The sequence below is a fragment of the Poecilia mexicana genome, unplaced genomic scaffold, assembly GCF_051168715.1.
Source record: "Poecilia mexicana isolate PSO_F unplaced genomic scaffold, ASM5116871v1 scaffold_5, whole genome shotgun sequence".
Taxonomy (NCBI): Eukaryota; Metazoa; Chordata; class Actinopteri; order Cyprinodontiformes; family Poeciliidae; genus Poecilia; species Poecilia mexicana.
In genome coordinates, this window is record NW_028263374.1 from 17,157,345 (window position 1) to 17,170,344 (window position 13,000).

At 38.0% G+C, this 13,000-nt stretch overlaps 1 protein-coding gene across 1 annotated transcript in view; it reads right to left on the bottom strand.

Moving 5' to 3' along the window:
- ca16b (carbonic anhydrase XVI b) overlaps window positions 1-13,000 on the bottom strand; it is a 156,170-nt gene that overhangs the window by 40,347 nt on the left and 102,823 nt on the right. The window contains exon 5 of the mRNA XM_014988115.2: window positions 7,503-7,598. Coding sequence (XP_014843601.1) covers window positions 7,503-7,598 — 96 coding nt within the window. The remainder of the gene's footprint in view (window positions 1-7,502; window positions 7,599-13,000) is intronic.

Below are 13,000 nucleotides of genomic sequence, written 5' to 3' on the forward strand. Positions count from 1 at the left end.
AATGATAATCAACATGAACAAAACACAGGTAGAAGCCATAAGAGCAACATATAAAACATATTGTAACCAAGCTGCTCCTAATACCATCTAGTGACATTATCGTGCGAATGTTGTTCCTGTAATACATTTTCGGTTAGAATTGGTTTAATGGAGAGCTGCCGCCGCAAAATAAAAACTGTCTTAACGTATTATTTTATAAATCATGGCCTAAGAGTGTCTTTTTACTTGTACGTATAAAGATTCAGGTCCTAAACTGAGGTGCAACCAGCTTCTGTGTGCAAGACGACGTAATGCAACCACCAAACCCGTCATCTTACGAAACGCTACAGCTTGGAGGCAGTGCCTGGAGTCTCACTTCAAGACTGCTTGTGAACTCTTTTATGAGCATCCCTGTACAGTTTAAAAGCAACAGCAAAAAACAACATTTTTAGCCAACAGCTATGTTTTGACCAGCACTCCAACAGATGATTATTTGTGATTTTAAGGCCAAAATCTATAGATTATAGACATTTATCAGATTATAGAAAGATAAGGTGAGACAGATTTTGATTAAGTAGATTGTCATGAATTGAATACAACGCACAAAGGTTGCTCCTCATTATTTTTCTATAATAAACTATAATAAACAAGCGTAACATTATGACCACCTGCTGTATAATGTGTTGCTTTATTTCCTGTCAAAGTGGCTCTGGACTCCATAAGACTCCATTAGGATCTGTAGGCAGGATGTTAGCAGCTTTAAGTCCTCCATGTTGTGAAGTAAAGACTCTGTGCGACGTACCACTATGTTGAGCACATTTAACAGATGTTCAGCAGGTGTCGTTATCTATTCCTGTCTTCACTTTTTACATTTATATCACGCATTTACTCTTCCTGGAGTACATGTGTTCCTTACACTGTTCCTGAGTCTTTTTGTTTTTTTTTGCTTTGCAGCAGGGCATACGAAAAGGCCACAACCATCAGGGAATACTGCGTCCATTAAAAAGTTGTACAAGATCTGCAACAATACTTGGGTAGATGGCTGGCGTCATGTGATCCCCAGCGATGCACATCCATGAACCAGACCAGCCCACCTTCTTCCATTCCACTGTGGTCCAGATCAGAAGTCCATGTGTCCATTTTCGGTGGACGCCTACCACTGCAGACTGGGAACACCTCAGAAGAGATGCAGTTCGGCTCTGACCCCGTTGTCCAGCCATCCCAATTTAACCCTCGTTAAACTTGCTCAAACTTTTAACTTTCCCGATTTTTTTCTTGCACTAAGTAGCAAACATTCGCTTGCTACTTAATGTATAAACATTAAGATGTTCAATGATAATGGGATGAGCAATAAGGTTGCTGTTATGCCTGATTTGTGCCAGCTGAGTTCACAATATGATCTATCCAACTGATCATTAGTCACTTGCTTTTGCTGGAGAGATAATCATTTTGACTGCCACAAAACTTAGCTACAAATTATGCATTCATGTCTTGTTTCTTTAACATTACTGAGAATCTGTGCTGTGTCATCTGCTGTTAGTGTGTGGTTTCTGGCAACAGCATCTAAAACTGGAGTTTGCAATGGTAACAGACTGTAGTGGGTCTCCTCGCAGTGAGAAGTGTAAGTTTTGCAAACAGCAGCAGCCGTGCAGGCAGGCAGTCTGTCCAGACCATACGTGTTTGGATAGTTACACACTTTTTGTACTTCGGATGATACGCTTCAGAAGATTCAGCCCAAAGTACATAATGGATAAGAAATTATCGCGCAAAGTCTTGGATTAGTTTTACTGATGCATCAAAAGAACTTTGTGAAAGACCTAGCTCTTAGCACACTGCTTAAAATGCAAGTGTAATAATTTATATTAATGTAATATTTAAAGTGAGAACATTCAGTTTCTCCAAGTTTCACTTTTTTATTCCAGTGAAAGCACTCCACATTCTCAGATGGTCTCTGTCAGCGTGATTTATTGGGGTGGTATTTTGTGAGGAACCATTGCAGTGATGTAAAATTTACAGGTTAAGCAAGTGGAAAACGTGCTTGCACAGGTGTGAGACAGCAATAGAGCTACAGAAGATTTCATGATGTAACAAAACACAAAATGGAGAAATAATGAAAAAAGCAGCACAATATATGTTTGCTGGGGTACAAGTTGTTCCAGATATAACACTATAAAAAGTCTTTTGTTTTATGTTGAAACAGTAGAGCCTAAATGATAAAAAAATATATATATTTTCTGGTTGTTTCAAATCGATAAATACTTCTTGTGCTTTTGGACTACGACTGTGCAGAACTACAAAAAATTTACACAATAGTGCAACTTTGCAGCAGGGAAAATATGACAAATATCCAGATTCCCTTGTTAGTGCAGTTATAAAATTTTATGTATTTTATTAGGATTCGATATGACAAACCAAGACAAAATAGTGTATATAAAATACTCTGAGATGAAATCCAGTCCGTCATTTAAAATGACCAATCAGTGTAGAAGAGCAAGAAAAAGTCAGCAAGAGGCCCATCGTAACTCTGGAGGAGCTCCAGAGATTCACAGCTCTTTGTGGAGTTGTGTACTCCACAAATGTGACCTTCATCGAAAAATAGCCTGAGGAAGGCCCATGATGAAAGAAAGTCATAAAAAAAAAATCCAGTGTATGTTTGCCACAAGCCATAGAGGGACACCAAAATCACCAAAGAATGTCATATGGTCAAAGTTCAAGTTTTGGAGCCTTGTGTAAAACACCGTTTTATACAACTAACACAACACATGGAAAACTCCCCATTGAGACACACTTACGTGGTGGCATCATCATGTTATACAGATGCTTTTATTCAGGAGGAAAAGATAGCTAGACAAATAGAACTAAATACAAGGTAATCCTGGAAGAAACCTGTAAGAGACTGTCAGAGATACTTTACATCAGGAATTGACAAAAATGCCAGTGTTTTGATATGCAAAGCTACACACTAAAAAGTTTACAGCTGTAGCTGTAACAAAAAGTGGTTCTGCAAAATGTTAGTCTGGTAAAAACTAGCTCCTTGTTCTGCGCTTCATACAGAGGGTCTGGACCCTTATCTATTCTTATCTATTGAGAACGATTGCTGACAGGAGGTGTAGACTTATTGACCTGATGAAATTCAACCTGAGAAATTGAACTCAATGGAAAAAAACACAGATGAAGCACCGAAGGGAGATGAGAATGGAGCGAAATATTGTTGGAATGCATTGACTAAGCTAGCAAAATGTAGTCTCTGTGCGGTGAATACGAGGTTTCTATTTACAAAAAAAAAAAAAAAAAAGGAATTTTTTATCCACTTGAGATGCTCTAGTTTGTGCTGCTCAATCGCACGAAGCCCCACACAAACACCGAGGCTGGTGGTCGCACCAGGACAAAATGTATCACAAGAGTTATAAATACTTCTGCAATACTCATCGAACCACATTAACTTCTATCTCAGTCTTCTCTCAGTGCTGTGGTTCGCTGTATATAACTGCTCTCACACATGCACCACACATCCCTTAATGTAACAGCAACTGAACGTGTCAGCGTCACGCATGAATTCCCACACTTCTTCTGAACATTTTGTGAAATTGTGTGGTAGAAAAATGTGACTAGTTCGGAGCTAGTAACACTTATCGCTTTCAACATAACAGGAGTCTGAGCTGCAGCCCCGACACTAACAGACTTGCACGCAGAGCAGCGGCTGTTTGATCTGATTTCTGATCGGCAGTTGAGAAGAATCCGACAGATGAGTTATTAAATAATGAAATAGCGTTGCTATCCAAACTGTCCTCTCCTATTGGATAACCAAGGATAATTAGCAGCAGCCAAAACGTGGAGAAAATATATTTTTTTAGCTTTTAATCCACAACAGGATGCATAAAAAAAAGAAAGAAAAAAAACTCACAATGTTCTTGTAATTCTGTATTGTGTAGTAATAGTGAATAATGATGTAAAGGTCTTTTTCAACACGGTGCATATTCTGGGATAAATATACCTTTACCAGATGGATGGCTTTTTCACCTTCAACAAGAATTGTGTCAGGAACATTAACAGCAAAGACACCAATGTGTGAACAAGCTTAGATTTCACAAACTGATGTACCGATTAAAGATTCATGATTCTTCCAAAAGATTTCCAAGAATCTCTTTAAATTTTATGAAGTAAAAACTTTTAATCTCACAGTGTGTTCAGGTCTCTAATGATCATGCAATCCCTCAGGAAGATTCCTTTCTAATCTGTTCAATGTATCCTTAATTGCTGGGAGTGACAAGGTTATTTTTTTTTACCCAATAAATATCTCCAATGTCCTACTTAAGAGACAAGACTGGACAAAACAGTGTTGGGACGTGGGGACCATTTCCCCCACCGTTACGCAACATTAATTCAGGTCAGTTTGAGGAGAATAATTGTGTGGGGCTGAATGCTGAATGTGGATAATATGCACACCTTAGAGGCCTTTAATAGGCCTTTTGGGAGCCCAGCAAGAACTCTCGTCATTGATTAGAAATTGTAAATCTGAGCCAATGTGTGTGTGCCCCGCTTAAAAAAAAAAAAAAAAAAAACCCTCGCACTGTAAACTGCTATTCAGCGGATTGTGTATGGTGGTGCTAATTGCAGTAAGCAATAGGGCTGTCAGGACCCAGCGGAGGCATTTAGGTCCTCGCACACACGCGGTTCATCACTGTCTGAGAACAGACCTACATTACGAAACACCTGTGTCCCCATTCCAGCCTCCATCCAGCAGATTTCTGACCCTTACCGGTATACTGTTAGGCCGAATGGTGGGATGCATTGATCACCTGCCAATACTTGTAAAGGAAATCCTAATAGAAATTAGCGTAACACAGACGAAGGCTCACAAGTTGTGAGTACAGCTTCTAAGAGTTCAAACAATCCCAGCGGTGCTTTTACACTAACCAATAATGTGGACCAATCTTACTAATCAAGACTGAATGTGTCCAGAGTGCCAGGGGACAACTTGTGCTATCTACTAAGCTATTTTTCAAATACCGAGTATGAACCGAGGGTGGAATAGATTTCTACAAGTAGGAAGTGAAAGATAATTTAGATCACGAATCTATAATGATCTCAAAGATGTTGTTTATTTTCCCGTTATTGAAATAACATGAATATAGCTTCACATTTAAATGTTAAAGTGGGCGCTAGAGATTATATAAGTAAAGTTTTGTTAAAAAGCTATATAAAGATGAATTTCTGGTCTTTGATTAGCATAAATCCAGATTAGTGGGAGCCAGAAGCAGAGACTAAACCCTAGGCCGGTAGAAGTCAATAGCAAAGCAGACTTGTACAGTCTTAAAACAATTCTAATCTCAAGAAGTGGTTTAAGGGAAATATTTTATTTAAGAAGCTTTAAATCCTACATTTATTTCCGGTGAAAATATTAATTGGCTTCTTTCAAGGATGGGGATTTGAGCCCACGACTCAGACTCAAGTAAGATGGATTTAATGGTTTATAACTAGCTATAAGTAACAATAATGAACACAGTGATGTTTCTCAAACTAAACTCTGCATTAAATGATGGTGGGTTGTTTAAAAATATATATTTTCTCTTTGTAAGATTGCAAAGTTAGCTTTTGTTTTCTGAAAAAAAGATTTATGAAATGGTTTTCCTGTCAACAAATATATATTTTTTGACAGGGAAATAATTTTAATGTATAACCTACAGAAATCCAATAGCACAGGCAGATTAGATGGCACAGAGCTGATGTACAAATGTTAATATCAATTAGAAACTTAAGGCAAACTTTTGACTTGAGGCAAAAGGTTTGCAACTTTGCTTGGAAAAAAAAACAACAAAAAAAACAAAAAAAAACAAAACAAATGCATCTGGTTTTTGTTTAAAACAACCAACTAATGCGATCCCACTGAAGGTTTAAAGGCACGAAAGTTGATTTATGATGACAGCAGTCTGCTTTGGTCTGGACCTCTTTCAGGAAAAATAACTGTGCAGAACCTTTTAAAAGAACCGCAGCTAATTTTTTAAAATTAAATATTCATTTAACTGTTATTGATTTCACTCCCTTAACTCTGTACATCAGATTTTATTCTTAAGTTTCAAATTCTAAACTCCCATTATGCAGATACAGGTGTTTTATAAGCTTCTGGATAAGGACATTTTCCATAAGTGCTCCAAGCAACTAGAGGCAGAGCTGTTACAAAGAAGTTATCCTCAAGAGTGGAGCAATTCCACTGAGAAAACTGAACTGTGGGTAGGAAAATGAACCCTTTATGCATGAGGATGTTTTAACATATTGCACGGTGCCGCTGCGTAGACCACACTTGCACTAGCTGAATGCTAATGTCTGAGTGCAATATTTGGTGAGTTCTTGAAGATGTATATATATATGTCCCAGATGTGACTACACTCAGCTTGCCTGCATCCTGAAATTTGCCAATTAGTGTGAAGCACAATTAACCGAAATGTTAGCAATTTACCCCGAAGGAGAAACGAAATTTGACCCAAGAAAGGAAATTGTGGAACTTGTTTTGGAATTTTCTACTGGGAAAAGTATCTGTACCCCTCCAACCTTTTTACATGTTGACATATTACAACTCCAAACATTAATATAATTTGTTGACATTACATGTGATGGCCCAACACAATTACTGTATGGTTTAGATATGAAAGGGAAAACAACTGTTTTTTCCTTTCTTTTTTTTTTAAACAAATCTAGGAAATCTAAATAGTTGTCTGTGTATTTGCACTGAGTCTCTTTACTCTGGAACCAGTAAATAACATACAGCACAACAAACTGCCTGCAGGAGTCACTTAGTTAGGAAATAGAGCCCACCTGTGTGTAGTTTGATCTCAGTAAAAATAAATACAGCTGCTCCTTTCAAGGCCTCTGAAGTTTGTTAGAGATTATATGTGAACATATAGCGTCGTGCAGAACAAGGAACAAAGCAGGGGGGTCAGAAATAAAGCTGTGGTGATGTTTAAATCAGGGTTAGGTTATAAAAAAACATCCTAAGGAGGGCAATAATCACAGAGACAAGCTGAGAGACTCGAGGTACCTCTGAAGGAGCTGCAGAGATCCACAACTCCGCCAGAATAATCTTTCAACAACACGACCATTAATAGTGAACTCAAAAAAATCTGGATTTTAAAGAAACTATCAAGATCAAAGCTATACAGTAATAAAAAGCACAACTTAACCCTCTTTGGGATGCATAGCAAAAATACAGAGAAAAAGACCAAAATTGAACTCTGGCCAACATTTAAAAACGTTTAAATGTGGGATAGAAACATAGCACTGAATACAATATTCCCAACAATAAGACAAGATGTTGGTAACATCAAGTCCATTCTGTATAACTGCCCTTTCACTGCACAACAACAAACTACTTTGTGTTGATCACATAAAATTACAATAAAACATGACGAAAAGTCAAATTCCTCTGCAGAGCAATGTGGTGATGCAGCTTATACCAACAGACAAATGCCTCTCTACATCCTCAGAGTTTGTAAGCAAACTATAGATCTTTCGCTGAGATACTTTACCTCAAAGAAGACAGCCATGGCGGCGATGATGCGTCTTTCCTTCATGGCCGCGTTGAGGCTGTCGAAGTCGTCTGAATTGTAAAGGTAGATCTGCATCTGGGATGGGGGGAAACAGAGCATAGACAGCTTTAGGAGTGGACAAGGAGAAGGAGGAGTCCTCTCATCAATCACCTTGGACGCACTGCTGAGACGCTGATGAAAAGCTGTTTTGAGGGGCAGAAAAGAGGGAGTATTTATCACTCCTATAAATCTCTCATAATCTGTGTCAGTCTTTTTTTGTGTGCGCGCTGCCACTCCGGGAGGCTGCCAAAGAAATACAGCATCCCATTTCTTAGGGCGACCGTCCTCACAGGCACAGTAACGAGGCGAGAGGAGAAAGTGGTGGTGGGTGGGGACGCCCCCCCCCACCCCTTCTTGTGCAAAGATCTAACAGAATGATACGCCTCTAATCATGACTCCCAATTACCTTAAATCACCCACAACATTGCTTCTGATTTCACAACAAAGCTTGAGTATAATTTAAAACACATCATACACAGAATATATCACGTACCTGTCATGGTACTAGCTTTATTCCCAGCAAAAAAAAAAAAAAAAAGAAAAAAAAGAATAAAAAAGAAAAAATCCCACTTCTTTCATTTCAAGGCAGTCATGTTATGGTGGCACTGATCAAAATCAGCAAATGATTCTAAAAGTAGCAATTGGAGCTGTCAATCATCTCACTGTCAGGCCTCTGTAAACTGAAAAAAAGCCTTTCATGTCACTGAACCAAGTTAATTGGCAATAAGAAAAAAAAAAAAAGGACCTAGATGTTGATTTAATTAAAGGCTGGGGTGTCCCTTTCTTTCCCTTTTCAAAGGAAAATCACGGGGCACCGCCAGCCACAACTGACTGTGCTGACAACAAATTTAAAATAAATACGTAAATAAGCATATAATCAAGGATAAGTCCCATTTACACAAACTCTTCGGGCCCGGACCAGGTTCAGAATGACTCAATCCAAATAATTTCAGTTAATCAGCTTGCTTCAGAGTTCCTTTAACTGCGGCCTTTAATGGAACTAATTTGTTGTCTGAGAACTCAGCAAGAAAGAGGACTGGCCATTCATCACCCTTCAGATGTTATTAACTACATTACCCCATTAGGGCTGCCCCCCTTAGGCTTCATTTACTCACTGAGAATGGCTCATGTGACCCGTTCTTGTTAACAACACACTTTATAAAACCTGCATTTCAATTATACACGTCCATAGGAGTCAATAAAGGAATCCTGTATCTCTTGATTACTCATTTTCTTAATGTATGTTTGGAGAGAGCTGACAAACTCTCCGCGCTGGAGCCGGAGATAAAAATGTTGATTTAAATAAGAACAGACAGGTGGTCTGACAAATCTTTGAGCTCCCTGAAAAGCACAGGAACGTACTGTTCACATCTCCAGAATATCTCTTTAATCTCACGTCGGTTTATACCATCCAGTTTTTTTTTTTCCTCCCTCTTCATTTCCAGCACAAAGTGAGCACAAAAACAAAAACAAAAAAAAAAAAACTTAAAGCCACTCTGCATTTCCATGTCCCATTTAAACGGCAAAGGTGAAAAACAAAGTCAGGTTTGGCATGATTTCCCAAGACAGCAAAATGTAGAGCAAAGAACTGGAAAAAAAAACTACTAAAATATAAGTTTCAGCACACTGAGATGTTATATCGGGGAAAGGCAAATGTATTTCTCCTTCATCACTGTGTCGCCAAAGAATTTCATTGTTACCAGATATACGTTCACACTTCTCTATCACACACAATTATCTGTCTTCGTTGTTTTTCCAAGCTCCTCAGAGAGACGAAGAGGTGAACTTAAAAGTCACTTTAGTATGACTGAAGAAACAAATAAAACATGAATTCTGAGATAGATTACAGACTAAACTTCATAGGTATGTGAAACAAGTTTGTTGGAGGAAAAAATACGAAGAGTTTACTGAACAGAAATAACTTGAAGACATTGTATTAAGCCCTATAAGAACTTTTTTTTTTCTATTCAGTGTTAAATATTTAACTTTTTAACCATAAAAACAGACCGACTTTTGTGGATACTTTTAGGAAAACCTCATTTTATGCATTTCTAAGAATTATTTTATGAACCATGAATGTTCATTGTTTGTTTAACAGCAATATTCGTGCTTGAGAAGAGCAGTTTTACAAGCAAAGACATTTGCTTTTAAACCACCCATCAGTCTTTCTAAAAGATATACTTCAAATTTTTCAACAGCAGTTTACAGCATTATGTTCCTTTTTTGTAGATATTTTTGCCACCAATACATAGAAATAGCCTGAAAGCAAAACTTTTGAAAGTTTTGCTTTCAAAACTATTAAAATTGTTCACTGTGGAACAGTTTAACGTCCTTTTAATGGGATGCCGGAGTTTTCTCAGTAGGTATGGAGCAAACGGTGCGTTTTATTTGTCCAGATAAGTTGAAATCTAAATGGCTTCTTATGCTGGAATCTTGACTTGGAAAGGTCCCAATATTAACATTAAGGCTGCACAAACGTATTGTTTTTGGAAAATCACTGTAAGCAACAGACATTTTTGGAAGATCTGTCTGGACCACAATTAGTGCTAGCTTTATATTTAAGTACTACACATTCAGGTTCTCTACTCATTTAATATACTTTGTGAAACTCTCTGTCACATCATAAAGTTTTAGAAGCACTTTTAATATAAATGTTCTATGTTTTCAGTAGCTGGATATACTTCTTTACTATCAAGGAACAATGTTCTCCTGAAACACAAAGAAGAAAGACACTTTTTACTTATTTATCTATTGCAAGTTATTGCATGTTTTTCCCCAATACTGACCTTAATCATAACATAGTGACACACATCATCCTGTACAACCAACTATTTGAGACTATAGTCATTGTTTTGAGCAAAATGCAACACTATTGGCTTGTGTTCCTAATGCTAATAGTTATCGCCATAAGAATGACCAAGACTAGCTGGTTGCAGTATTTGTAACCAGTAGGCGCTCAACTTGGGTAAGTTCCAGTTTTTCCCTTCCTCGCCTCCAAAAAAGGTCAAACTGAAGGGTTTGCAAATATTTCTGGTTGTAGAAGCTTGCAACCCATCAATCTTATTAGGAAAAGACAGCACAGGGCAGCTTGCTGAAAGGAGACTTTTACACTTTTCCCTCACTCAAAGCAAAGACAAGTTGGTTTGTTGGAAATACAGTATTTACAGTCACAAGTATACATCCAGTTACATAAAGATCAGGTATACATGTGTACAAGAAAGGCACTGGATTTCTTGTTCTTTTTGTTTTAAATAAGCAAAATTGGATCAAGTGATACATTTTTTACTTGGCAGTGCTGTGATGCTGTGAAACTGTGGTAGTTTGGATCAAGTTTTAATCAAAAACTGAGAATCTCACACAGGCCCATGCCCACTGATGAGAACATCAGAAGGATGTTTGTCGGGTGCAGAGCCTTGGCTCCGTGTGACTCTAACATGAGGCAGGGCAGGGAATCAAACCCTAATTTCTCTAAACACGTGCTAGGTATCAATTCTGCGTATTATATCTAAATTTTCCTCATTTCTTTCCCCCCACATACAAGTGTATTGATTTTGATTTTCTTTCTAAAAAGCACAGGATTTGGTGCGTGCAGCCGGTTTTCATTTTCTGCAAGCGTTTCTTATAGTGCTCTGCATTTAGCTCCTGGGCTGTGCCTGGGTCAGTCTTGACTCATCCAACACTCTTCTATTTCCTACTTTTTTCCTTGCTTTCAGTGGAGCTTTTATCTTCCTTACTGTATGCCCACAGTAATACTTATTCATATGCTCTTAGTGCTGGTTGTGCAAACGTATACCCTTCCAAAGTGTGATTTGTAATCCATGTATAATTAATCTAACCTCAGCGACAACCTAATACATTATAGGGAAAGATCTCCCTGAGGAACCCCGAGGGGAGAAAAAAAACCTCCACGCTTTCATTTGTCATAGAGCTGTTTGAGTGAACAGGTGGTCCATCTATCGATTTGCCCACTTCACTCCCAAGAAAAAGAACATAGTTAGATTAATGTCAAGCTCAGGAGCCACAGGCCAAGCACTCCATTGGGTACTTTCCGTTTTTTGGGAGGAGTTAAAGATATCCAAGCGAAAAAGCCAGATCTGCTCCATAACATGGCTCATTGAAACTAAATTTGTCTTTCACCTCTTGTACACATGAAACCAATCTGTGTATTTTGAAGCTTCAGATAAAAGCCCTTTCCTCTGCTGTGAACAAATATGCTTGACATCTGACTCAAGGCTGAATGTGACTCATCTGTAGTGAGAGATAATTAAAAAGAAAGCCGGAGAGCAGTTTTAGTTCACAGATAAACAAGTCTGGGAGATCAGGCTTCTTGGTCAAGCTGCTCATGTCTTGAACAAAACACACGTTACGCAAAAACAAAACCCGACCTCTGCTATGACAGGATGCTGGCTACACCGAGCGCAAACATTTATACGAGCCGTATAACGTACACAATTCAGCTGCACGCATCCTGTCAGATTTAATGTAATCTGAAATATATCAAATTGTTCAGCGTCGCAAATATGAAAAATGAAAAAAGCAACTCTTACAAGATGAAGCAGTCAAATGGCTAAGGGCTAGCTCCTACACAACCACACTCCCCCTCAACCATTCATCATGTCATTTTACTTATACCTTCTGCTTCACACTGTGGAATAATACATCACACTTGATTTATGTATTCTGACTTATCAATAAGAGAAAATTTTTAAAAAGCAGACCTCCAATTCTGTTGCTCCTGAGGTGTGTCATGAGTATCTACATGTGTAGTTAACAGCTACGATGGCAGAAGTTGCTTTGTTGTCCCTCTTGTATGAAAAGTCGTGGTAATGTACTTCTTTTTTCTTTTTTTTTAACACACTGGTGTGATGGAAGTTGCCATGAGAGGTGTTTGCTGACCCACTTTTTCCTTCCTCAGGCATCATCATACCCTGTGCAACAGAAATCCCATGTGGGATTGCCGTTCTTTGTGTGGGGACCTATCAAGCTGGAATAATGTAAGCAAACCTAAAACAATGACCTGAAACAATAAGAACGCTAACAATAATAATAATAACAATAATAATAATAATAATAATAATAATCTAATAAAAAATTGAGTCATTGGTGTCTTACCTGTGCGCTTTTTCCAGTTAGGTAAACTGAAATAATTCTCCCTTTAGTCACTGAATACTTTGAAACAGATAAAAATGTGTTTTTCTTAAAGGGACAGTTCGGATATTTTGAATTTGGGTTCTGTTGACATTAATGGGAACAGATGGGATGGTTACTATTGTAAAAATAGATATATCAATTTAAAAAAAACCTACAAATTCAAAAGTACTAAATATTTTAATGAGATATGATACAAAGTCCTGGGGTTATCCAAGTCTTCTGCTGCTATATGAAGCATAGAGCAACAAAGCGCTGCTCCACTCCTCGGTTGATGTGCGCTGCTGAGC